The sequence below is a fragment of the Ursus maritimus genome, unplaced genomic scaffold (assembly GCF_017311325.1).
Source record: "Ursus maritimus isolate PB19 unplaced genomic scaffold, ASM1731132v1 scaffold_5, whole genome shotgun sequence".
Taxonomy (NCBI): Eukaryota; Metazoa; Chordata; class Mammalia; order Carnivora; family Ursidae; genus Ursus; species Ursus maritimus.
In genome coordinates, this window is record NW_024426663.1 from 79,199,336 (window position 1) to 79,227,283 (window position 27,948).

The 27,948-nt window shown below is 35.9% G+C and overlaps 1 protein-coding gene across 1 annotated transcript; it reads left to right on the forward strand.

The window, feature by feature from the left end:
• The first annotated feature begins 7,156 nt into the window (after positions 1 to 7,156).
• On the forward strand, positions 7,157 to 7,927 carry LOC103680641 (vomeronasal type-1 receptor 4-like). The gene has a single exon (XM_008710141.2). It carries the CDS (start codon positions 7,157 to 7,159, stop codon positions 7,925 to 7,927), a length of 771 nt encoding a protein of 256 aa, XP_008708363.2.
• Positions 7,928 to 27,948: the final 20,021 nt, after the last annotated feature.

Below are 27,948 nucleotides of genomic sequence, written 5' to 3' on the forward strand. Positions count from 1 at the left end.
TCACTTGAGGAAGAGATGTTTGTGACCGCAGGTGCTGACTTTAATTAAATACATTTCTATGCTCATCAAGAGAATTTGTTGTAATTTGTGATTCCTCTGGACAAATCAAGAAGTTCACTGTGCAAAACCGGTTTCCAGTCCTTGGGGATGCAACAACCTGCCTCTCCTACAGCCCTGGATCCAGGCCCCTGCACCCAGCTGCAGCCATCAGAGGTGTCCCCTGCACTGCTGAGGAGCTCAGATGAAGTCAGTCCTCTCCCTGTCTGCAGCTCTTGCATGAAGGGAGGAACCTGGCCATTTTTGCCAATTTGCTTCTTCAATTCCTTTTTTGTTTCAGATCTTCTTATGCTAAGTCCTTTGTCTTTCACAGTAAATCTCCTCTCTCCCTGTTCCTACTCCCAGGCTTACATTTTTTCCCTTATCATTTCTTTTCTATTCCATTTCTCTCATCTCTCCTTCCTGTTCCACTTTTTATTCTTCTGTCTTCTCCTCTCATTGCTCTGCATCTATAAATCTCATTGCTCTGATTGAAATTATCGAGTTTTTCTTTCACTTTGCAATCTTCAAACTCACCTCTTATATTTAAATGTGTTTTATTTTTAATGTATCTTACTTTTTATGTTTGTTTATGCCTTTACTAATCTTCCACCTTCTGTGACTGTTCTCATCCTTTCTCATTTTTCTGACTTTATTTATTGTCTTTAAAACTCTGTTTTTAATTTCCTCTTGAATTTTCCCCTACTTTTCCTTTTATCCTCCAGGTTTGTTACTCCCTTTCTTTTCCGTGTCTGTATTTTATTAAATGCATATATTTTATTCCTTTCTGTTGCTTCTTTCCATTCTTTAACATAGTTTCTGTAAAGTTTTCATTCTTCTATAATGCCCTTTCACATTACTGTTACTGTCATTCTTATGTGCTCTGCCTTACTCTTGCTCATGTTCTTATTTAGTAAACTTAAAAACTTTTCGTGAGTTTATTTTCACTCTCATTTATTCTTGTATAGTTTTCTTTTTATGTAAGTCTTCTACGTCTGTCTCTGCAAATCTAATTTGAAAATCATTTAAAATATTTTTATGGACCAATAAAGTGACACACAATTAAGAAACTTTTAAAAACATTAAGAAAGGTGCGGTAAAAATTTCAATTCATTCCAGAGTCTATGTATCTATATAGAATACTCTCTATAAAATATGTCATTCTCACATTCAGATTTATAAACTAATTTGAAATATAAAAGCTGCTTGCTCTAAAGTGTATTTCTAGATGTTTGCTTCCAGGATTTTTACTTATCCAAGGTTCTATAAATTTACATTTTGTTTATACTTTCTTCTCTTCTTACTATTTCAGTGTACTCCCTCCCAGCCTTTCTTTCTGGATTAGTGCCTTAGTCTTTATCTTTCTTTCATGCCCTCTTCTCTTTTCTCCTCCATTTTTTTTTCTATTTTCACAACTGTTTTTGTTAATTTGTAGTTTTAATTTTTAATTCACTTTTCCATTTGTTGCCATATATGGTAATAAATTTCTTTCTTGTTTGTTTGTTAATTTTGTTATTAGTTCTTTATTTTGGTTGCTTTGACACCCTGTTCCTCACACTTGTAAGTGCTTTCTGATATTTAAATTATACCAATTGATATCTTTTTTGAGCTTTATGATTCTTGTTGATTATGTTGGGAAGGACATCCTTTTCCTCCACTCTTTTATTTTGGGTCTGGGGCCTGCAATTTAAACCTCCAAAGAAAAAAGATTAACGGGAAGAAAATGTCCCAAATTTGTTCATGGGCCAATGGGAGCTTACAAAAGAAAACCTTGAAAATTACTAAAATTAGGACCTTTTATGCATAATCTCAAAAGGAAATGGAGTGAGGCTGAGGATGATTTATGACATGAACAAGTTGGTTTCCAGAGGAAATAATGGGAGATACAAAAATTTGTGATGATCATTGTCTATGCAGGTGTAAGTGGTATTTTTCATCTTTTTCATGGCAATTAAAAAAACCCCAGAGAAGTGATTTTTTTAACTGTTTTATTCCCAGAAGTACCTGCTTTCAGTGGGGTAAAAGAAGCTCCTAGAAGACTTTTTTCTGCAAGAGTTGAATCTCAAATGTCTTTACTTAAAATAATCTTTATCATAACTTTGAGAGTTTAAGTAGGTCTCCACAATCCTATCTGAATGTTTTCAATACAGTCTTTTACTCGGGTCATTAACGCTTCTGGAAAATTATTATTTTTTCTTGATTTCCTAATGTTCCCCATCTCATGTTTTCTAATTCATTCTGACAGACATGTATCTTAATAGTTTTTCTATTTCTTGTTAAACGTTACCTTTCTCATAATCCTTCTTTGCTTCTCTGCCTTTTTTATTTGCTTGATTTTCTTTAGCTGTTTGCCTCCCTCCACTTGTGTTCTGTTGTTTGGTTTTTTTCTTTCTTTCCCCTCATTCTGTTTAGCTGATTTCCCTGCTGGGATGACACTACCTCCACCACCCTGTTCTTTTTAGTGTCACTTGTTGCTTCATATTTATTGTCCCTCTCTTTCCTTTTTCAATTCGGTTAACTGTCATCTCCTGATTTTAATTCTCTTTCTTCTGTGTTTCCTTTCACCTCTTCCCCCTATTTCCTCATTTCTCTTAACCATTCCTTTCCCATAGTGCCTTGTTTTTCTTCATATTTGTTGGCTTTTCATCATTCTCTGATCAGAGAAACAAAATATAGAAATGATTTGTCAAGTTCAATGCAACAAAAGGGTTTAGATTTTATTGAAAAGTGCATTTTCATTTCATTTCATAAATTTTGAATTTCATATCATAAATTTTAAATATTCATAAGAATTGACCTTCTATGATAGTGGATATTCTGATTTTTAAAAGTCAATGTAGTGCTACTTATTTCTGTCTTTCTTAACTTCTGTCAATTGATTTACATAAAATGTCCAAGAAATTTTTGCAGAAATTGGAGAGGCTGTCATAGTATTATTTACTGTACATCCTTCATTTTCTAGAATTACATTGTCTAGTCAAGGAAATAACTTTTAAAATCATGAGTTGCTGTGCGTATTATATTATTTTTCTCTAGAGTTTTAACCTTATTTTCAGTGTAGACCATTATCATCAGTAAATGACAATAATCAGAATTTTTTTGTCTTTTGGAATGTTTATCCTTTTTAAATTCTTTACCACATATGTTAAGAGATGAAATGCAATAAAAAGGGGGACCAGATAATTGATACACTTCTGATGTTTCTGACCAAAACCTAATTATTTGGGGTTTCATAATGTATTAGTTTGTTCTGTTTATATTAGGCAGCTACCTAGCACAAAGTTAATAATTTCCTTCATATTTATAATACACCTTAGAATTTTACTTTTATCCCTAGTAGATATTAAATTTATATAAATGTACTTTTCCCATTTACTGTTATACTCATGAACCTTTTCTCATTAAGATGTTAATATGGACAATTATGTTAACAGATTCCCTGAAGTTAAGACATCTGAGCATTTCCTGGTAAATCTAAACTCTTCACAATACATTATTCTTGTTTACATCTTGGTGCATACAGTTTACAATTTTTTAGATGTATATTTATATATTTTATTGAGGTGAAAGGAATATAACACAAAATTAATCATCTTAAAGTGTGCTTTTCAGGGGCATTTAGAATATTTGCAATGTTGTACAGCCACCACTTTGTTAAGTTTCAAAACATTTCATCACCTGAACGAAAGCACAGACGCCCTATTCCCACCCGGTCGCTCTTCTATCCCTCATCCTTCCAATCTCTAGCAACCACATGTCTGTTTTCTGTCTATGGACTTATGAGTTTTGGATATTTCATATAAATACAATCATAGTCTAAGTGTCTTTTTCATTGTGAGTGGTTTTAGTTCTAGGCTAGGCTTTCTAATACAAGTGTGGTCATGTCAGTAGTTAACTAGGGGACGACTGGTGTCCCATATGGGATTTGATGTTGCTTGGAATGGAATGGCTTCACATATAGTTTTGGAATTTGGCTGAAGATTTCTTCTCTGTGGTTGCTCAGCCCATAAAAGGCTAGGATGCTTCACATGGTGTTGTGGTGGGTTTGCAGTGAGGAAGAACAGCAAGCTCCACCTAAGGGCACTTATCAAGATTTTGCTTGTGTCGTGTTTACTCTATGCTGACTGGCCAAAACAAGCCAAGTGACAACCCACATTAAAGGGACAGAGAAAAGCCACCTAATGGATGCAACCTTAATGTCAGGAGAGAATATATGGGCATTTTTGCAGTCTACCACTTTCCGGAATTAAGAGGAAATGAGATGTAAGAAATTGGAGACAGGGAGTAGAGACGATTCCTCAGAGGAGAATTGCTCAAAAGAGAAGAAGAGAGGTTATTCAGGAAGTGTTCAAGATACACAGTACATTTGTATGTTGATGGGGGAAATTTGATAGTGCCTGAGAGAGAAAAGAATAACAGAAGAGAGGGCATTGAGCAGGAAAAATATTTCCAGATTTATTGCAGAAAGCCATGGACGGACTGTGACAAAAAGCATAGACAACCCATTCTTAGAGCCAGAGGACAAAGCTAAGGTTTTGAGTAGGGATACAGAAAGTGGGATTGATGTACTGGTGGAATTTGGGGGAATATCTTTTGATTGTTTTATTAAATGAAATATGGAGATCATTGATGGATGAATGAATGAAAAAAATATGATGTATATATATACACAGACAGAATGGAAAATATATACACACATATATACAATGGAATATTATATATAATATATATGCACAATGTATATATATAATAGCATATTATTCATATATAATGGAATATGTATATATATACACACAATTAAATATTACTGAGTCATAAAAAACAAGGGAATCTTGCCATTTGTAAGAACATGGATGGCAGTTGTTTGTATTATTCTACGTTGAATAAATCAGACAGAGTAAAACAAATCTGTATGAGCTCACTTACAGGTGGAATTTTTAAAAAATCCCCAAAACGTGCACTGAATTGATAGATACAGAAATCGGACTGGTATTTGACAGAAGTGGAGATCGAAGGGTGGGTGAAATGGGTGAAGGGAGTACAAATGTGTAACCTTCCAGTTATAAAAATATAAGTCATAGGGATGTTATGGGCAACATGGACACCATAGTGATTGGTGCTGTATTGTATCTTTTAAAGTTGCTTGGAGTTTTGAATTAAAAAGTTGTCATTACAAGAAAAAACATCGTAATTATGTATGGTGATAGATGTTAAATTGACAAATGATGTTGATCATTTTGCAATATATACAAATATCAAATTACTATGCTGTATACTTGAAACTAACAGAATGGTTCATTTCATTATATCTCAATAGAAAATTTGCTCTGCGCCATCATTTGAATGAGGGTTGGGGAAGATTTGTTGGTAGTTTGAGAATGTACAAGTTATGAAATAGACATCGAGAGGAGTGAGAAAGTGAATACTCAAAGAATACTCTAGAAAATTTAGTGTGATTGCTGGCTGTAACGAAAGCTCACTGGAGCTAAGTGTGAAGAATGTAACATAAGTTCACTTAACATTATTATGTGTTTTTCTGTAGCCTTTTTTATCTGAGTAGAATGATGTGAACTAGGCAGACTGTGTGTGTGTGTGTGTGTGTGTGTGTGTGTGTGTGTACTATAGAAGCAGGAATAAAGTGAAGGCATCACATGATTTGCAGGAAATGATTACAATCCTGGATCAAGGAAGTTTAGGTGAAGAAGAGAGATTAGTAGTTCTTGTGGAGAGTAAAGAGATCAATGTTTTGCAGACCCAGGAGTTTTCAAAGTAATTTTGGAGTCAGGATTACATAAGGTAAGCTGGAAATACAGGGGGATTAGATGCTTGGAAGTGACACATAATGAATTTACAATTTTGGCAATGACAAACTCTAGTATGTGAGTGGGAGAGTGTGGATGAGGTGGGGGAAGGCAGAGGCAGGAGTGTTGGAAGAGAGGAAATCACAAATGTGATAGAGGCTGAGGATACTGGACAGGTCATTTGTGTGGATACTACAATCACCAAAAATATGACAGGAGGTGAATTGGGGAGTGTTACAGTGAGTCAAGTGCTACGAAAGGGAGTGATTTGGGGTGAGTAGCTTACCTCCAATTGGACAGTGGTGGATGTAAACTGATGACAAGTTGCTTCAAAGCTGGGGAGATGAAGAATTATCTGAACGCATTGGGGATCAAAGAAGACATTCCAACCTTCAGGCCTGGTGATATAGGGGACAGGGGAGAGATAGATCCCATTACTTGAGAGAGATTCAAGAGAATCAGTGACTATAGTATAGAATAAAAAGCTGAAGTGAATTTTTAAAACAGAACTGGTGGATGAGGTACACTGACCCAGGAGCTGATGTGATATCATGTACATTGGAAGGGTCTTGGAGTTGAGGAAGGAGTATAGAAGTGTCAGGAAATGCTTTAAACAGGCAGATCATCAGGTGCAACCCTGTGTTTGGAGTCTTCTCCTGGTGAATGAGTATAACAATAATGTGTGTCATGTACCGTAGAAACAGAATAATATGACTTAAAATACATAATAATTTTCTGTTATTCATGTCAGAACTGGAAATTCATTCAAATATTTGAGGTGAAGTTCAGAACATACACATGAACATGAATGCTATCTGTATCAATCTGTAGTATTGTTTTTAATGATAAAAAAAGAACTTCTTCAGATGGTTATATCTTAGAATTACAATTATGTTCTCATAAAAAGGATGCTTTAACTTAACCCATATATTCCTGTGCAGTGACTTCAATAATCCTTGATATTTACCTCTAGAACTAATTCTTACTTTCCTGAATGTTGTTACAGAGCATCTGCACCACCTCCTGCTGAGGATGATCATACCTCATGGACTCTCTGTATGATCCCATTGTTTCCATCAGGTTTACAAATCATTTTGGGTTCCTTTTGAATCTGAGCAAAGTGTATCAAAGTAAAGAGGCCAATGAATGTGATGGCTTTAAGTGATACTATTTTGGGAGTTTTCATTCTCTCTCAAATTGGGATTGCTTTTATTGGAAACTCATTGCTACTGGTGTTACTCATCAACACCATCTCAGTCCCACTACATACAAAGAAGCCTATAGATTTGATATTTATCCATTTGATTTTCGCAAATGTCATGACAATTGTTTTCAGTGGGATTCCAGAAGTAATGAATGCCTTTGGAGTAAGAAATTTTCTAGATGACATTGGTTGTAAGGCAGTGCTCTACATTCACAGAGTAACTCGGGGTCTTTCTCTCTGCACCACATCGTTCCTGAGTATTGTTCAGGCCATCATTATCACTCCCAGCAACTCTAGGTGGGCATGGCTCAAACCCAAAATCTCCACATACATGTTTCCTGCCTTCTGTTCTTTCTGGATCATCAACATGCTGATCTATATCCATGTCATCATAAGTGCATTTGCCCCCTACAACAGCACAAGACTCAATAAATTATATTCTCTGACATACTGTGTTGGGAAGGATCCTGATTACATTCAGTCAACTGTCTTTCTAGGATCCATGTTCTTACGAGATTTTCTGTGTGTGTTCCTCATGGTCTGGACCAGTGTGTACATTGTAAAGTTCATTTTCATGCATCGCAAGACAGTCCAGTATGTCCACAGGACCAGCCTCAGCCCAAGACCCTCTCCTGAAACCAAGGCCATCCACACAATCCTGGCACTGGTGAGCTGCTTTGTTTTCTTTTACTGGGGTAATTGCTTCCTCACCATTTATGTAAGTTATAAACATAATGTAAAAAGGCTGGAGAACATCAGTATAATTCTCTCCCATGGTTATCCAGCAATCTGTCCTTTGGTCCTGATCAAAAATCATAACACTATTCTTTCTGACCTGTGTCTTTGCAAAGATGAGAAAATCCTCTCAACACACAATTTCCCTTAACGCATGATGCCCTCACACACTTTTCTGATACAAAGGTCTCAATTAGAATTTCCCACCCTTAATTTAAGGATAGTCAAATTGTGAAAGAGTGCTAAGAATTTTCCCTTTGGACATCTCTCAAACCTTCTAGCTTTGTGAACATAGGAGATAAGTGGCTAGACTAGTGGAATAAAACATGTTTGAGATAGTTTCACGTGGATGGAGAATCATCTTATAATGATTCTCAAAAAGCATTTTGATTTTTATGCATTACACTATTTTTAAGAGATGTTTCCTAATGTGACAGATCTATGGGTTTAGTTATAGTAACTACACTTGCTGGATTATGCTAGACAGATATTCTCTTAGACCAAAAGTCTTGGCATCTGCACTACTTTATACGTTACACCTTGGAGTCAATACATGTGTTCATATGTTGTCAATTATATCTTGTTTAACCATAAACAGTGATATTTGTAAATATAACTATGTTTCCCTCATCTTATGAATAACGCCCCAAACCCCAGAGAACCATCCTCATACACTTTATGAAGTCCCACTTTACTTCCTATATGCACACCTTTCAACCTATTTGCATCACTGGAGGTATTTCTTGAATAGGTCTGTTTTTTGAAGGCACGTTTTTTGTGTCGATAGCAAAATATGTTTTCTTCGTAGATTTCTACTTTTAGAAAGAAATATGGAGCCATTCCTTTCTGTCACATTATGCTATATCAGAAAACCTCAAAAATTCTGTTAGAAAAGAGCTAAAAGTTTCAACAAAATATTTTAAAATGTTTTTTCCCTAAGAACTATGCTCAAACAATATCAGGGAAAAAACATCACTCTGAAAGTGAAGCTGTCCACAGCACATGAATGACTCTTACAACACAGACCTCTGTGCTTCACAGCTTCTCAGGAAAGAGAAAACTGGGAATTGGAGCCAGAGAACAGACTGATGAGGTAAAAAAGAAAAAGAAATTCAAGTAGATAAAAACAAGGAAGGCATGAACACACTCAAACTGAAAACAATTACAATAGGTAAATATTTATTTTTAAAAGGTAATATGAGTATTTTTAAACTCTCAGACAAAAACTGGGACTTGTGATGGAGAGGGTACTACAATAATGATAAAGGTTAAGACAACTAGGAAGAAGTTGCCCTAAAATTTTGGACCCTCAGAAGGTTAACTTCAATATAAGAAGACAAATTATGAACAGAAGACAACATGTCCATGATGTTAGTGGGAGATTCGCACCCAATTATTTCAGTAATTGGTACCCTTATAGGGAAAAATTGTGTACTTAAAAAACATACCATTGATCAATGCAAATCAAAACCATAATGAGATACTTTACACCCACTAGATTGGCTAAAATAAATAAGACTGATGATTACAGGGGTGGAGAGGATGTGGGGAAATTGGAACCCTCTTTCACTCTTGGTGAGCATGTAAAACGGTGCATCCACTTTGGAAAACAGCTCAGAAGTTTCTCAAAAAGTTAAACATAGAATTAACATACAGCCTAGCAATTCCACTCCCAAAGAATTGAGAAGAGTTCTCCAAACAAAAGCACGTGTATGTGAATATTCACAGCAGCAATATTCATAATATAAAAATATGGAAACAACTGAAATGTCCACCTACTAGTGACTGAATGAAAAGCTGTGGTATATTCACAGCATGGAATCATATTCAGGAGTAAAAAGAAAAGAAGGACTGATTCAAGGATGAACCATGAAAACATGCTAAATGGAAGAAGCGAGTCCTTGAATGGGGCAGGGACAGAGGGAGAGAGAAACTCAAGCAGACTCTGTGCTGAGTGCAGACCCAACATGGGGCTTAATCTCATGACCCTGAAATCATGAACTGAGCCAAAATCAAGAGTCAGATGCTTAACTGACTGAGCCACCCAGGCTCCCCTTGAAGAAGCTAAACTTAAAAGACCGTATAATGTATCATTGCACTTATATGAAGTGCCCAGAATAGGCAAATCTGTAGAGACAGAAAATAGATTAGCAGCTGCTTAGGCTATGGGCAGGAGTGGGTGGTGGAGGGAGGGATGAAACAGGGTATGCTTTGACTGGGTGCAGAGTTTCCATTAGGGGTGATGAAAACATTCTAACACAGATTGTGGGGATGGCTGCACAGATCTGTGAATATACTAAAAACCATTGAATTGTACACTGTACACTGATGAAGTATATGGTATGTAAATGATAGTTCAATAAACCCATTATTTAAAAAAAGAACAAGTATCATTGGACAATATGCCTAAAATTTTAATTTAAATTTCATATTAGAAATTATTTTCAATCCTGAGTTAGAGAATATACCTTTGTTCACACGTACATTTAGAGCATTTAGAAACTTAGACCACTGAGAAAGATGACCTGAGTGAGGAGGCCATAACATTGAAATTCCATATGGTGCCTGGAAACTAGGTAGGATTTCCATGTTAAAGACTTAAGGTAGAATTTCTTCTCTTACAAAGTACCAATTTTTGCATGTAAAGCCTTGAACTGATTGGATGTCATTCACCCTTAAAACTGAAAAAAAAAAATCCTCCTCATTTAAAACCAACTTATTGAAGTTCTTAAGTAGATGTATAAAGTACCATTACAGCAACATCCAGACTAGTGTTCAACCAAGCAAGTGGGTCAAGTGACACATAATGTTTAACCATCTCAGCATGGACAATACAACCCTTTGTTATCTGCAAAAAAACAAATGTAAAGGCTCTCTTAGCAGATATAACCCAAAGCCTCAGATACTTGTATGGTGTTTTATTTACCATGCTCAGCCTTCCAGGGAACATAACCTGAAAGAAAAAGCAGGATCATTGATGGGAAAAAAAACAAAATCAAACAGAGTCTTGGGGTACCAAGTGATACAGAAGTCATTCATAGAGTTCAAAATAACTGTATTGCCTCTGGGGAAGAGAATTTAAAAGGTCAAAGTATGAACATGGCAAGACAAAATGGAAATAGGAGGAGGAGTTAAAATGGCAGAGGATTGTGGACCCTAATTTCATCTTATCCCTGGAATTCAGCTAGATAGTTATCAAATCATTCTGAAGATATCACCTCACACCTGTCAGAATGGCTAAAATCTACAAAATAAGAAACCACAGGTGTTGGCAAGGATGTGGAGAAATGAGAAAACTCTTGCTCTGTTGGTGGGAATAGAAAGTGGTGCAGCCACTCCGGAAAACAATATGGAGGTTTCTCAAAAAGTTAAACAGAGAACTACCCTCAGATCCAGCAATTGCACTATTAGGTATTTACCCAAAGACTACCAAAATACTTGTTCAAAGGGAGACATTCACTCTAATGTTTATAGCAGCATTGTCTACGGTAACCAAATATTGAAACCACCCAAGTGTCCATCGACTGATGAATGGATAAGGAAGAAGTGGTATATTTATACAATGGAATATTACTCAACCATAAAAAGAATGAAATCTTGCCATTTGCTATGACACGGATGGAACTAGAGGGTTTTATGCTAATAAAATAAGTCAGTTGGAGAAAGTCAAATACCATATGATTTCACTCATACATAGACTTTAAGAAACAAAACAAATGAGCAAGGGGAGAAAAAGAGAGCCAAACCAAGAAACAGAAAAGAATCTGTATAGAGTATAGAGAATAAACTGATGGTTACCAGGAGAAATGTGGGGGGGAGTACAGGTAAAATACGTGATGGGTATTAAGGGGTGCAGGTGTGATAAGCACTGGGTGTCATATGGAAGTTCTGAATCACTATTTTGTACACCCAAAATTAATGTCACACTGTGTGTTAACTAAATGGAATTCAAATAAGAACTTCAAAAAAGTGATGCTTGACTCAGTGTACTAATAGTGTGTGGAGTACTTTTCATCTATGCTCATAAGAAATACTGGTCTACATTTTTCTTGGGATGTTTCAGTCCGCTTTTGATACTTTTGCAGGACTTTGAAAAAAGATCAGTGTTAATCTTATGAAGTGTTTGATAGAATTTCTCCATTACATCACCAATTGAGCCATCTGGGCCTGGGCTTTACTTTGTTTTGTTTAGAGGTGTTTCCTGTGTTTAGATTACTGTTTCAGTCTCTTTACTTTAAGTCTATTTAGGGTTCCTATTTCTTTTGGAGTTAGCTTTGGTAGTTTGTGTGTTTCTAAGAATGGATCTATTTCATGTAGATTTTCCTCTTTATTGGTATGCAATTTTTATACTATCCATTTATCATTTTGATGTCAGTAATTTTGGCATTAATGTCCCCACTTTCATATCTTTTTTTAAGTAATTGAATCTTCTTTCTTTGTGACATAGTTGGTGTAGTTAAAAATTTCTCTCTTTTGGTGATAATTTTGAAGGATCAACTTTTGTATTTATTATTATTATTATTATTATTATTATTATTATATCCATTGAAGTATACTTGAGATATAAGGTTACCTTAATCAGGTGTACAAATCGTGATTCAAGAAGTGTATGTTATGCTGTGCTCACCATAATGCAGTTACTATCTGTCACCCTTCACTGACTGTATTCCTTATGGTTTACCTTTTATCCCTTGACTTATTCCTTCTGTAACAGGAAGTCTCTACATCCCCACTCCCTTTCACCCACATTACCTATCCTTGCACTCCCTTGTTCTCTAGCAACCACCAACTTATTTTCCATATTTGTAGATCAGTTTCTGCTTTTGTTTGTTTGTTCATTGTTTTTGGATTTTAGGTTTCACATATAAATGAAATCATACAGTGTTTTTTTTTCTCTTCTGATTTGTTTCACTTGGGATAATATCTTCTAGGTCCATCCACATGTTGCAAATAGCAAAAATCTCATTTCTTTTTATGATTGAGTAATAGTGCATTGTGTGTGTGTGTGTCTGTGTGTGTGTGTGTGTGTATAGCAGTTATACCCATTTATCTACCAATGGATGCTTGAGTTTTTTCCATATCTTGGCTATTATAAATAATGTAGTAATAAAAATAAAAAAAATCAGTGTATTCTTGCTAACACAACTACATACGCATGAGACAAAGATGTTCCGTGACTCCAACTTTTCAATATAAACAAAAATTGATTCAATGTTGACCACAGATCTAATATGTAGCTTGGAATCACAGACCACGATCAAGTCATTTAACCTTTCTGAGACACTGATAAAAATAAAAGTCTATGGACCTATTGTATCAATGGGCTCATAGGAGCACCTAGCACCTAGCATGGTCTATCTTTCATATGCGAGTTGAATCTGAAGTCCAAAGCAGCTGGTACTCTTACCACTTTGCCCTCACAACCACTGTGAGTGGATGACTCTTGTTATTTTATCACCTTGGGATATTAACTAAAAAAGAATGTTTGAGTCAAGGAAAATATAAATAAATCAACACAAGAAAGGAAGGAATACCAAGAGGAAAGTATATATTTGACAAGTCTATGTTACTGGATACTTGTAGACTATCTGATAACTACTCAGATTTACCAGTCATCCTACAGATTTTTTAGTATCTCTATCACCTTCAAAAGAGATAATTTTTTCATAGGGCTTTTTGATGAGGATTTCCATCAGAAAAACACTTCCCAGGGTTTGGACCAATCAGGGACATGTGTATAAATGAATGCATTAGGGAGGGAGATGCCAGCTTTGATGAGGGAACAGAAGGCAAGCTGAGGACAAAGCAGAAACTGACACCCCGCAACCCCCCCCCCCACCATGGGATGTATGTGACATTCCTCAGGCACTCCTGGCTGCCCTAAAGGACAAAGAAATAGTTAACCTATAGATACCACAGTCCTGCAAGACTTAAGTCTCCCTCAGTTTACAAATGTCTTAGCAGTTTACAAGAACAAAGCATTTCTACCAATAACCTAGCTTCCAGAAGGGAATGTAGATACAATTAAATGTCCTTACAATCTGCAGCCTCCAGGAAGTTCCCAACCATCTTAATGTTAAAGCCTTGCTAGAGGGAAAAACAACCTTAACTTGACAATCGCAAGGCCTCAGGTATCCTGTAAATCTTTAACATATCAAAGTATTTCCTCAACCTCCCTTTTTCCTTACCTCCCCCAACCCCATGGTATATAAAGGCCACCTCTCACAACCCTGGTGCAGCAGCTCTTTCTGCCTGTGGGTCCTGTCCCTGTGCTTTAATGAACCACCAATTTTGCACCAAAGACACCTCAAGAATTCTTTCTTGGTTATGGGCTCCGGACTCCACCCCACTGAACCTCACGTATATTCCACAACCTCATCAGCTTGGACTATAACTCCGACCCCAGCATAGACTTCTAAGAATTTCCAAGGATCTTCCCTTCCCAAAGTCCATCGTTACATATTTAAAAGTCATTGGCAGATGTGCCCCGCACAGAGCAGTGGTATTCCAAGTGTGGTCTATGAACTAATGCTCATCTGCATATTGTTAATAATTCGTGATAACATACATTCAGAAATTGAAAGTGCTTAGCAACTTCTTTAACAATTCCATAGATTTTTAAAATTTCTTGAATATAAGAATAAAAATTGGGCCATAGATCTAAATATACTAGCTAAAAATATAAAACTTTTAAGGATTTTACTCATTTATTTGTTCGAGGCATAGGGAGGAGGAGAGGGTAGGGGAGAGGGAGAGAATCTTCAGCAGACTCTGTACTGAGCAGAGCCTGACATGGGGCTTGATTGCAGGACCCTGAGATCATGGCTAGAGCTGAAACCAAGAGTTGGACACTTAACTGAGCCACCCAGGCATCCCCAAATATAAAACTTCTAAAATAAAACATAGGGAAATATCTTGTGACCGTAAGGTGTGCAAGACTTCTTATGCAGAACACAAAAACATTACTTATAAAGAAAATATTGAAAAATGAACTTCATGAAAATTGAAGGGGTGCCTGGGTGGCTCAGTTGGTGAAGAATCTGACTTTGGCTCAGATCATGATCTCAGGGTCCTGGGCTCGATCCCTGAGTTGGGCTTCCTGCTCAGTGGAGAGACTGCTTGTCTTTCTTCCTCTTCCCTTCCCCCTGCTCATGCTCTCTCTCTTTTGAACAGATAAATAAAATTAAAAAAAAGAAGAAAACTGAAGAATTGTTTTCATCAAAAGGCTTTATTAAGAAAATAAAAAGAGAATACACTGAATGTGAAAAAATATTCATAGGACATATATCCTTCAAAGGAGATGTATCTGTGCTATACAAAGAACTCATATAAATCAAAAATGCAAAAACCTCAATAAATAAATTGGAAGAATATTTGTATAGGAACTGAATAATAATGCAAAGAACGAAAATATCCACATGGCCAATATACCAAAACTATATAGAAATATTGTCAACAGGGAAGTGAAAATTAAAATCGGAAAAAGATATTACTGATAAGGGAACAGAAAGCAAGCTGAGGACAAAGTAGAATCTGACACTTCACAACCCTCCCCCCATGGGATATATGTGACATTCCTCAGGCACTCCTAGCTGGCCTAAAGCTAAGGAAAGGAAAAATAAATAGTTAAGAGGTCATAGTCCTGCAAGAAGACAAGAGTCTCCCTCAGTTTACAAATGTCTTAGCAATCTACAAGAACAAAGCATTTCTATCAGTAACCTAGTTTTAGAAGGAAATGTAGATACAATTAAATGTCCTTATGACTTGCACCCCTTTGACAGATACTCAAAGCAGATAGAGTATAATGTTCCTCCAGGAAGTTCCCAACTATCTTCTTCTTAATGCCTTGCTGGAGGGAAAAACAACTTTAACTTGACAATGGCAAGGCCCCTGGTATCCTGTGAGTCTTCTTTAACAAATATGAAAGGCCTTTCTCAACTTCCCTTTTTCTTACCTCCCCCAATGCCATAGTATATAATCAGCCACTCCTCCCAACCCAGGGCAGCACCTCTTTCTACCCAGGGGTCCTGTCCACTTGCTTTAATAAACCACCATTTTGCACCAAAGACTTCTCAAGAATTCTTTCTTGGTCATCTGCTCCGGACTCCACCCCACTGAACCTCAGCTATATTCAAAACCATGTCATACTGATGTGGGAAACAAAGGCAAAAGAAAAAATTAAATTTCCTTACTGCCTATACTCAATTGGCAAGTCCTTGAAACAGGCTGAGTGACATTCCTGTAGGAACTCTGCTGCTTCCATGTTAATACTTTGCTACAGGAAAAAGGCAATCTTAGCCCAATCCCCAGGATCCTGTTAGTCTACTTTAATGCATAAAAATTCTTTTAGAAACATCCTTTATCTCTACCCCCCAAGGTACATGTTGTCAATCATCCCCAAAGCATATGGCCCAGAGATATACACCTGAAATGACTCCTGACTTTTACTAAGCAGTAATAAATTATCTTTTCTTAACAATGGCTAGCCCCCTCAAGGTCTGGGAAACTTATTGCAAAATACCTTGGAGCCTTATGCTGTCCTTAACCCCTTCCCAACTTCAAAGTATATAATCGGCCACTCCTCAAGACACCAGGGCAGCTCTTTCTGCCCACGGATCCTGTCCCTGTGCTTTAATAAAACCACCTTTTTGCATCAAAGACATCTCGAGAATTCTTACAAATAAGGCATGCTTGTCTTGACCTTAACGTTCCTCTAAGTGACTTTAACAATTCTTGACATTTACGTCTAGATCTAATTCTTCCTTTCCTGAATATTGGTAGAGTATCTGCACAACTTACTGCTGAGGGTGATCATACCTCATGGAGTCTTCTTAGGGTTCTCTTATTTCCATCAAGCTTACAAATCATTTTGGTTCCCTTTTTACCCCTGCAGAAGTGTCACTATAGTATAAGAAGTCAATGAATATGATCGTTTTAAATGATATTATCTTAGACTGTTCTTCATTCTGCAATTGCCACTGTTTTATTGGAAACACGTTGCTCCTTGTGTTACTCCTTAACACCTTCTTATTCCAGCCCCATGCAGAGAGGCCTATAGATTTGATATCCACCCATTTCACTTAGGTGATAGCAGTACTTTTCAGTGGGATTCCAGAAATATTAAATGCCTTTGAGTAAGAAAGTTTCTAGACGATATTGGTTGTAAGGCAGTGGTTTACATGTACAGAGTCACCAAGGGACTTTCCCTCTGCACCACATCTCTTCTTAGTATTTTTCAAGCCATAATTATCACTTCCAACAACATTGATAGGCATGGCTCACACCCAAAGTCTTCACATACATTTTCCATCTCTCTTTTCTTTCTAGATCACTAACATTAGATCTACATCCATGTCATCACAAGGGCTGTGTGTGGCCCCGTTCAACACCAATGAAGTTGCACAAGTTTATTATCTGACATGCTGTAGCAGGAGATAACCTGATAAATTTCAGGAGGCTGCTTTTGTAGGGGGCATGGGTTTATGAGATTTCCTTTGTGTACCACATGATCTGGACCAGTGTGTCCATGGTAACATTCTACAAGACCAGCCTCTGCCCAAGACTCTTTCCTAAAACTAATGCCACCCACAGAATTCTGGCATTTGTGAGCCGCTTTGTTTTTTTTTCTTTTTGTTTTTTTCTCAGCCAATAACTACCTTACCATTTACAGAAGTTATACACATAATGTACAAGGGCTGGAGAACATCACTACATTTCCATCTTCTTGTTATCCAGCAATCTGTCCTCTTGTACTGATGAAAAATAACAAATGATCCTTCCTAAACTGTGCATTTGCAAACATGAGATCATCCTCTCTAAAAAATATTTCCCCCAGGAGTTTGATCAACCTCACACATTTTTCTGACACATACGACATGTGATTTAATTTCCCACAGCACAATTTTAACGAGGTAAAATTCTGAAAAGGCATTAATAAATTTTACTTTGGAAATTCCATCAAACCATCCCTCTTGGTGAACACAGAAAATGACCGGATACAAGGACTAAAACATGTTTGAGGGGTGCCTGGGTGGCTCAGTAGATTGAGTGTCTGACTCCTGATTTTTTGCTAGGATTGTTGGATGGAACCCCACATTGATCTTTGAGCTAAGTGTAGAGTTTGCTTGAGATTCTCTCTCTCTCTCTCTGCCCCATCCCTGCTCACACCCTCTCTCTCTCTAAAGTAATTAAATAAATTTCTACAAAAATGTTTTAGACTGTTGTACATGGATGCAGCCATCTTTGACCTTTCCTAAAATAATTGTCAAAATATTAGGCTTATGATTATTTGGAAGCCCTTATTTTTAAAGAGATCTTCTGTAATGTAAAGTATCTATCAGATAAATTACAGCAACTACACTTGCTGATTATGTTAGACTGTCTTCATCAGTCAAAAATATTTTATGTCTACACTGTTATATACTTTAAACCCAAACAATTCTTGAGTTTACTAAATGCTTTTGATTATATCTGATGTAATTATGGAGGGTGATGTAAGTGTAAATATAACTGTGTTCCCTTCACACAGTGAATACTGATCAATATTCCCCAAACACGAATGTATAATACGTTCTCAAATACTTTATGAAACCCACATGTTATTTTTTATTTATTTGGATTTATTTGGATTTATTTGCATCACTAGAAGTATTTTTTCAATTTCCACTCCATTTATATACACAAATTTTTTGTATCAATACGAGAAATTCTTATCTGTGTAGTTTTGGACTTCTATTAAAATATTTAACAATTCCCATGTATTGCAGTATGACATATTAGAAAACCTAAAAAGTTTTTCTTGAAGACAGATAACATCTCAAAGAATAATTATAAATGTAAACTAATAATCTATTATACCTTGTCTAATTGAATTTAAATTAAAAAATTTTTAAATAAAGTATTACAAAGAGTAAAAAAAGATATGTATTTTAAAGATTTTATTTATTTATTTGAGAGAGAGAAAGAGCATGAGCTGGGGGGGCAGTGGGAGAGGGAGCAGCAGATTCTCTGCTGAGCAGGGAGAGTGATTGGGGTCATGATCCTAGGACCCTGAGTTTGTGAGCTGAGCCAAAGGCAGATGCTTAACCAACTGAGCCACATGGGTACCCCAATAATTATAAATATTTTTGAACTAAGTAGTGTGCTCAAACAAATAAAATTAGAATCTGATGAGAAAAAAATGAGAAGCTTAATGGTGAAAATGCAGCTACTCTCAGTATATTTGTGAGTCATAAATCACAGACCTCTGTGCTTCAAAGCTCCTTGGGAAAGAGAAAACTCATAGCTGGAGCCAGAGAACAGAGATTTAAAGTAAAGAGAGATGGAAGTAAAACTATTCAACTACATTCTTCTTATAATAGCAACAACTAATGCATGAGGACACTCAAACATTGAAAGTAAAAAAGGAAAAAAATTGCAATAGGCTATTTGAGACGAAGTTAAATTAACCATATGTGAAATATGAATCAAAAACTTGCACCTGAAATGGAGAGGCTACTATAATAATGAAAGAAAAATGCTGGTGGTATTTTGATAGGGGTTGCATTAAATATGTAGGGTGCCTTGGATAGCACAGACATTTTAACAATGTTTGTTCTTCCAATCCATGAACGTGGGATGTTTTCCTATTTCTTTATTTCTTCTTCAATTTCTTCCATAAGTATTCTACAGTTCTCAAAGTACAGATGTTTTATCAGTTTGGTTAGGTTTATCCTAGGCGTCTTATGGTTTTGGTGCAATTGTCAGTGGGATCGATTCATTGATTTCTTTTTCTCTTGCTTCATTATTGCTGTATAGAAATGCAACAGATTTCTGCACATTGATTGTATATCCTGTGACTTTGTTGAATTCATGTATTAGTTCTAGCAATTTTTTGGTGGACTTTTTCAGGTGTTCTACATGGAGTATCATGTTGTGTGTGAATAGTGAAAGTTTGACTTCTTCCTTGTTGATTTGGATGCATTTTAGTTGTTTTTGTTGTCTGATTGCTGTGGGTAGGACTTCCTGTACTATGACAAGTAACTGTGGTGAGAGTGGACATCTGTGTCTTGTTCCTGACCAGGAGAGCAACAACTCCCAGTTTTTTCACATTGGGGATCATTTTAGCTGTTGGTCCTTAGTATATGGACTTTATGATGTTGAGGTATGTTCCACCTATCTGTAATTTGTTGAGCATTTTTTTTTTCAAGAATGGACGTGGACAGAGTAAGAGTGTATTATGCTAAGTGAAATAAGTCAGAGAAAGAATAATACCATATAATTTCACCCATATGTGGAATTTTAGAAACAAAAGAGATGAACATATGGGGGGAGGGGGAGAAAGAAAAGGAAAAAAAAGAGGAAAATCGCATAAGTGACTTTAATGATAGAAAACAAACTGAGGATTGATTGAGGAAGTTGTTTGGGGGATGGGCTAGAAGGGTGATAGGTATAAAGGAGGGAATTGCTGGGATGAGCACTGGGTGATGTATGTAAGTGGTGAGTTACTGAATCCTGTGTCTGAAACCAATATTGCAGTATATGGTAATGAACTAGAATTTAAATAAAAATTTGGGAAAAAATAATGAAAGAAAGTTAAATTAACTGAGAAGAAATATCTGTCCTCACATTTTGTACAATGAAAAGAGTAACTCCATAAAATCTTAGTGCTTTTAGAATCTGGTGAACTTAACAGACCATTAATTTTATAGAGACTGCTATACAAATAAAGATGTTATATATGAACCCAGTGGTAACTATGAATGAAACACCTGTAATATATGCAGAAAATATAAAGAGAAAGACTCTAAGTATAACAAGAAAGAAAATCATCAAACCACAGAAGAAAAGACCAAGAAAAGAAGGCAACAGAGAAGAACTGCAAAAACAACCAGAAAACAGTGAACAAAATGGCCATAAGTACATGCCTATCAATACTTACCTTAAGTGTAAATGTACTAAATCCTCCAAAGTATATGGGGTGACTGATGGATATGAAAAAACAAGACCCATCTATATGCTGCCTATAAAAGACTCACTTCAGACATAATGACACAAACAGACTGAAAGTGAAAGACGGGAAAAATATATTTTCATATGCCATGTAAATGGAAATGAAAAAAAAAACAGGGTAGCAATACTTACATCATACAAAATGGATTTCAAAACAAAGTGTATAGAACGAGACAAAGTCGGGCACTCCATAGTGATAAAAGCATCAATACAATATTAGGATACATCAATTGTAACTATGTATGCACAAAGGAGCACATAAATACATAAAAGAATAATTAAAAGACTTAAAGGGAGAAAACAGCAGTAATAAGTCATAGTAGCGGACCTTAACACCCAGGTACATCAACGGATGGATCATTTAGGCAGCCAATCAGCAACAAAACTAGCTTTGAATGACACGTCAGACCAGATGGCCATAACTGATATATACAGAACATTAGATCCCAAAACAACAGAATACACATTCATTTTAACTGTAAGGAACATTCTCCAGAACAAATCACATTAGGCCACAAAATAAGTCTCAATTAATTTGAAAAGATTAAATTCATATTCAGCATCTTTCATGACCACAGCAGTATGAACTAGAAATGAGTTACAAGAAATAATTGGAAAAAACACAGTCAGGGGGAGACTAAACATGGTACTAAACAAGAATTGGGTCAATCAACGAATCAAAAAGAAAATTTGAAAATAAAAGGAGACAAATGTAAATAAAACCTCAGTGATTCAAATCTTTGCAAAAGCAGTTCGAAAACAGAAGTTTACAACAATACAGTCCAATCTCTAGAAACAAACCAAAAAATCTTGCACAATCTATCTTACCCTTAAAGGAAATAGAAAAAAGAATGAACAATGCTCAAATCTAGTCGAAGGAGGAAATAATAATGATTAAAGCATAAATATATGACATAAAGACTAAAAATAATAGAAAATTTCAATTAAACCAAGAGCTGATTCTTTGAAAATATAAACAAATTTGATAAACCTCAAGCCAGACTCCTAAAGGAAAAAGGTAAAGGACTCAACGAAAGAAAATCAGATACAAAAGAGAAAAATAACAATCAACACACAGAAACAAAAGATTTTAAGAGCATATTATGAGAAATTACATATCAACAAACTGGACAATGTAGTAAGAAAAGGATAAATTTCTAAGAACATAAAATTATCCAAAACTGAACCAAGAAGAAATAAGTAATTGGAACAGACTGATTCCTACTCATAAAATTGAATTAGTAATAAGCAAACTTTTAATAAGCAAAAGTCTAGAACGAGATGGCTTTACAGGTACATTCCAGCAAATACTTGAAGAGGAGTTAATACCTGTTCTTCTGAAGCTATTACAAAAATGCAGGAAAATGGAAAACTTCCAAATTCATTCTATGAGACCAGCATCAATCACCCTGATACCAAAACCATACAAAGACACCACAAACAAAACAAAGCAAAACAAAAAAAAATGTTCAGGCCAATATCCCTGATGAACACAGATGGAAATTACCTTAAGACATATTTGCAAACCTAGTTCAACTATATATTAAAATATCATTTACCATGGTCCAGTGGGGCTCATTCCAGGGATGCAATATTCACAAATCATTCAAGATAGAATGATAGAGCACCTTACCAAAATGAAGGATAAAAGTGATATGATCATCTCAGTAAATGCAGAGGAAGCATTTGACAAATTTCGATATCCATTTATCATAAAACTCTCAATAAAGTGGGATTAGAGGGAACATAACTTATAATAAAAGTCATATATGAAAAATCAATACCTAACATCATATTTAATGGTGAAAAACTGGAAGTGTTTCATTAAGATCAGGTCCACTCTCATCGCTTTTATTCAACATAATACTGAAAGTCTTAGACACAGCAATCAGAAAAGAAAAATAAAAAAATCATCAAAATTGGTAAGGAATGACTAAAACTGTAATACTTTCTGGATGACATGATATTATAGATAGAAAATCCGAAAGACCGTAGCAAAAAAATTTTAAACTGATAAATGAACTCTGTAAAGTAGGAAGGTTCAATGTTAATAAAGACAAATCTATTGCATTGGGGCACCTGGCTGTCTCAGTAGGGCATGTAACACTTGATCTCAGGGTTGTAAGTTCAACTCCTATGTTGGGTGTAGAATTCCTTAATAATAAAATGTTTAGGGATGCCTGGGTGGCCCAGTCAGTTAAGCATCCCACTCTTGATTTCAGCTCAGGTTTTGATTCCAAGGTTCTGAGTTTGAGCCCTATGTTGGCCTTTATGTTCAGCATGGAGCCTACTTAAAAAAATAAAATAAAATCTTTGAAAAAAATGTGTTGCATTTCTATATACTGCTAATGAAATAAGAGAAAGAGATTAAGAAAATGATTCCACTTATAACTGTATCAAAAATAATAAAATATCTAGGAAGAAATTTAATGAAGAAAGAAATAGACCTACACTCTGAACACTATAAAACACTGATGAAAGAAATTGAACATGACACAAACAAATGGAAAGATATACCATGCTAGTAGATTAGAAAAATTAATATGGGTAAATGTCCAAAAAAAAAGTCTGTACTAGCCAAAGCAATCTATAGATTCAGTGAAATCCCCATCAAATAACGAATAGCATTTTTCATAGTACTAGAACTAATAATATAAAGATTTGTTTGAACCACAAAAGATAGCCATAGAAAAAAAATTTTTTAACGTTTTCACTTCCAGTATACCTACTGGAATTCTTTTCTTCCACAGGTTTTTGTGGCTAACTTCTTGTCATTCAGGTTTCACCTTATATAACACTTTTTTGGAGAAGATTTGCCCTTGGTGATCAATCTAGATTAAGGTTCCTACAATCCTTTCACATACTTGTTTGGTTTTTAATTTAATTCTAGTCAGTTAACATACAGTGGTATAGTAGTTTCATGTGTACAATATAGTGATTCAACAATTCCATACATCACCAGCTGCTTATTAAAGCTTGAGGAAGAAGAATTAAATTGGAGGATTCACAATCCCAGATTTTTTTTTTAGATGGGAAGGAGGGACAGAGGGAGAAGGAGAGAGAGAGAATCTCAAGCAAGCTCTATGCTCAGTGTAGAGCCTGATGTGGGGCTTGATCTCATGACCCTGAGATCATGACCTGAGCCAAAGTTAATAGTAGGATGTATAACCAATGAAGCAATCCAGACGCCCCTCACAATCCCAGATTTTAGGATATGCTACAAAGCTTTAGTCATTAAAACAGTATGCACTTGGCAGAAAAATACACACATATACCAATGGAACAGAATAGAGTGCCCACAACTGTAACTTTGAGGCAAGAATATAAAATGGGGAAAATACAGTCTTTTCCATAAATTGGGTTGGGAAGCTGGTCAGCTACATGGAGAAAGAAGGAAACTAGAACACGTTCTTACACCATGCACAAAAACAAACTTTAAAATAAATCAAAGTTCTAGATATGAGACCTGAAAACAAAAAACAATTGGAAGAATACAGAAGCTGTAATCTGTTTGTCATCAGCCATAGAAACATTTTTCTACGTATGTCTCCTTGTCAAGGGAAACAAAGGCAAAATTAAACTACAGTAAAATAAAAAGCTTTCATCCTGCTGAGAAAAGAATCAACAAAACATGAAGACAACCTACTGAATGGGGCAAGATTTTGCAAATGACATATCCAATAAGGGTTGATATCCAAAATATATAAAGAACTTACCTCAACACCAAAAAACCAAACCAAACCAAACCAAAACAACAGTCCAATTAAAAAATGGTAACATGACCTGAATAGATATTTTCCAAGGAAGACATTCAGATGGCTAGCAAACACATGAAAGATTCTCAACATCATTCATCATCAGGGAAATGCAAATTTTTTAAAATTTTAATTCTTTTAGCCAACATAGAGTACATCATTAGTCTCAGATGTAGCGTTCGACAAGTTATCAGTTGCAATTAACACCCCGTGCTCATCACATCATGTGCTCTCCTTAATTCCCATCTCCCAGTTACCCCAATACCCCACACCCTCCCCTCCAGTAACCCTCAGTTTGTTTCCTATACTCCATAGCCTTTATGGTTTTTCTCTCTCACTGATGACTTCCCATTCAGTTTTCCCTCCTTTCCCCTGTAGGAAAATGCAAAGGAAAGCAAAAATGAGATATCACCTCACACTTGTCATAATGGCTAACATAAAAAACACAAGAAACAACAAGTGATGGCAAGGATGTGGAGAAAAAGAAACCTTTTGTGCACTTTGATTGGAATGCAAACTGGTGCAGCCACTGTGGAAAATAGTATGGAAATTTCTCTAGAAGTTAAAAATAGAACTAACTTATGATCCTGTAATTACACTACTGGGAAGGAGAAAGAAAACAAAAACAGTAATTTGAAAAGAGATAGGCAACCCTGTGGTTATAGCAACATTATTTACAATAGCCAAGGTATAGAGGCAACCTAAGTGTCCATTATTAGACAAATGGATAAGAAAGATGTAGTGTGACATCCCTCTTCCTCTGACTGCAGTGCTCCCCTACCAAGTTCCCAGATGCCCTTTTCCTCTTAAACTTCAGTCTTTCCTGAAACCTCACCTTAGAAGCAGTGCCCTTCCTGACCCCTCCTTTCTTTTTTTTTTTTTTTAAAGATTTTATTTATTTATTTGACAGAGAGAGACAGCCAGCGAGAGAGGGAACAGAAGCAGGGGAGTGGGAGAGGAAGAAGCAGGCTCCCAGCGGAAGAGCCCGATGTGGGGCTCGATCCCATAACGCCGGGATCACGCCCTGAACCGAAGGCAGACGCCTAACCGCTGTGCCACCCAGGCGCCCCGTGACCCCTCCTTTCAAAATGCAAATTCTCCTGGCTACACCAGGAAATCTTTGACATATACTTTTTTTCTAATTTACTAAGTATTATGCTTTTTTCTCTGAAAAAATAGGAGCACAATCAAACATTACTTGTGTCTCATTTTTCACTAATCTATGGCTTCCATCTGAATATACCACCTTAAGAATGATGGTTGCCATGTGCGTTGTTGTTGACTTTTGAAATCTTGAACACTTGGGACATAGCTGTCCAGTGATCAGTTGAGATAAGAGATGGTGCCTTTGGTCTGATGCTTTGTAGTCTGCTGCCTGTGTTATTAAAGAAGGGGGTACGCTGTAGGGATATGAGCAGGAAAGAACCTCTACCTTCCCACAAGTCGCACATTAGCATGGGACCAAACTCTGTAGGGTTCACTTTGGAGAAACAGGAACTAATTGACCATGTTGATAATGTACAAAGAAATCTGAAGTCAGCACTTATCTCATTGGCCTGGGCCCTACACCAATATCGGCTTCATTTTGTGTTTCAACCAGACTGGTTTATGACAAAATATAATTTTTTAACAACTGTATTAATTACAAAATGAAAAATAAAAGCACAGAATGAATTTCTTAAATTATATAGTTATATTAGTTATAGATTTATTCTGTATTAAGTATTGAATTGAATATTCAGCATTGTTTATTAACCTTGAGCACGAGTATTTATATATATTTTAATTAAATCAGTGTAGACTTCCATACTCCAAATTGAGCAATGGATTCATAGAAGTGTCAGAAGAGAAAAATTACTCTCCAGATGGCTCTACTTTGACTAGAGCCATTAAACACCTTTGTTTTCTAGCAGCTGAAAACAATGAGCACTCTAAGTGTACTTCCTCCTCTGGTCTTGTAGAACTCTCTGGAATCACTTATCACTTGAGGAAGAGATGTTTGTGACCACAGGTGCTGACTTTAATTAAATACATTTCTAAGCTTATCAAGAGAATTTGTTGTAATTTGTGATTCCTCTGGACAAATCAAGAAGTTCACTCTGCACAAATCAGTTTCCAGTCCTTGGGGATGCAGCAGCCCTCCTATAGCCCTGGATCCAGGCCCCTGCACCCAGCTGCAGCCCATCAAAGGTGTCCCCTGCACTGCTGAGGAGCTCACATGAAGTAAGTCCTCTCCCTGTCTGCAGCTCTTGCTTGAAGGGAGAGACCTGGCCTTTTTTCCAGGAGTTTGCTTCTTCAATTCTTTTTTTGTTTGAGATTCTTCTTATGCTAAGTCCTTTGTCTTTCACAGTAAGTCTCCTCTCTCTGTGGTCCAACTCCCACACTTACCATTTTTTTCCCTTATCATTTCTTTTCTATTCCATTTCTCTCATCTCTCTTTCCTGTTACACTTTTTATTCTTCTGTCTTCTCCTTTCATTGCTCTTCATCTATAAATCTCATTGCTGTGATTAAAATTATTGACTTTTTCTTTCACTTTGCAATCTTCAAACTCACCTCTTATATTGAAATGTGTTTTATTTTTAATATACCTTATTTTTTATGTTTGTTTATGCCTTTACTAATCTTCTACCTTTTCAGACTGTTCTCATCCCTTCTCATTTCTCTGACTTTATTTATTGACTTTTAAACTATATCTTTAATATCCTCTCGAATTTTTCCCTGCTTTTCCTTTTATAATCAAGTTTTGTTACTTCCTTTCTTGTCTGTGCCCCTATTTTCTTAAATGCATATATTTTATTCCTATCATTTCTTTACTTTCTTTAACATAGTTCATGTAATATTTTTCGTTCTTCTGTAAAGCCCTTTCACGTAAGACCACACACCTGTTCCTGTCATTCTTATGTGCTCTGCCTTACTCTTGCACATATTCTAGTTTTATAATAAACTTAAAAACTTTTAGTGAGTTTCTTTTTACTCTCATTTATTCCTGTATAGTTTTCTTTTCATTCATAAGCATTTAGTCTCTCTTTGCAAGTCTAAAATGAAAATCATAAAATATTTTTATGGACCAATATAGTGGCACACAATTAAGAAACTTTTAAAAACATTAAGAAAAATGATGGAAAAATTTCAGTTCATTCCAAAGTTTATATATCTATATATAATACTCTATAAAATGTATCATTCCCACCTTCAGATTTATAAACTAATTTGAAAAATAAAAGCTGCTTTCTCTAAGGTGCATTTCTAGGTGCTTGCTTCCATGGTTTTTACTTATCCAAGTTCGTATAAATTTACATTGGGTTTATACATTCTTCTCTTTCTTTTTCTTTTCTTAGTAATTCAGTCTACTCCCTCCCATCCATTGTTTCTGTCATTAGTGTCTTTCTCTTTCTTTCATGCCCACTCCTCTTTTTTCCTCTTCT

What these genes read in the sequence shown, in the direction of transcription:
- LOC103680641 (XM_008710141.2), top strand. Translation starts at nt 7,157, where the DNA reads ATGACAATTGTTTTCAGTGGGATTCCAGAAGTAATGAATGCCTTTGGA.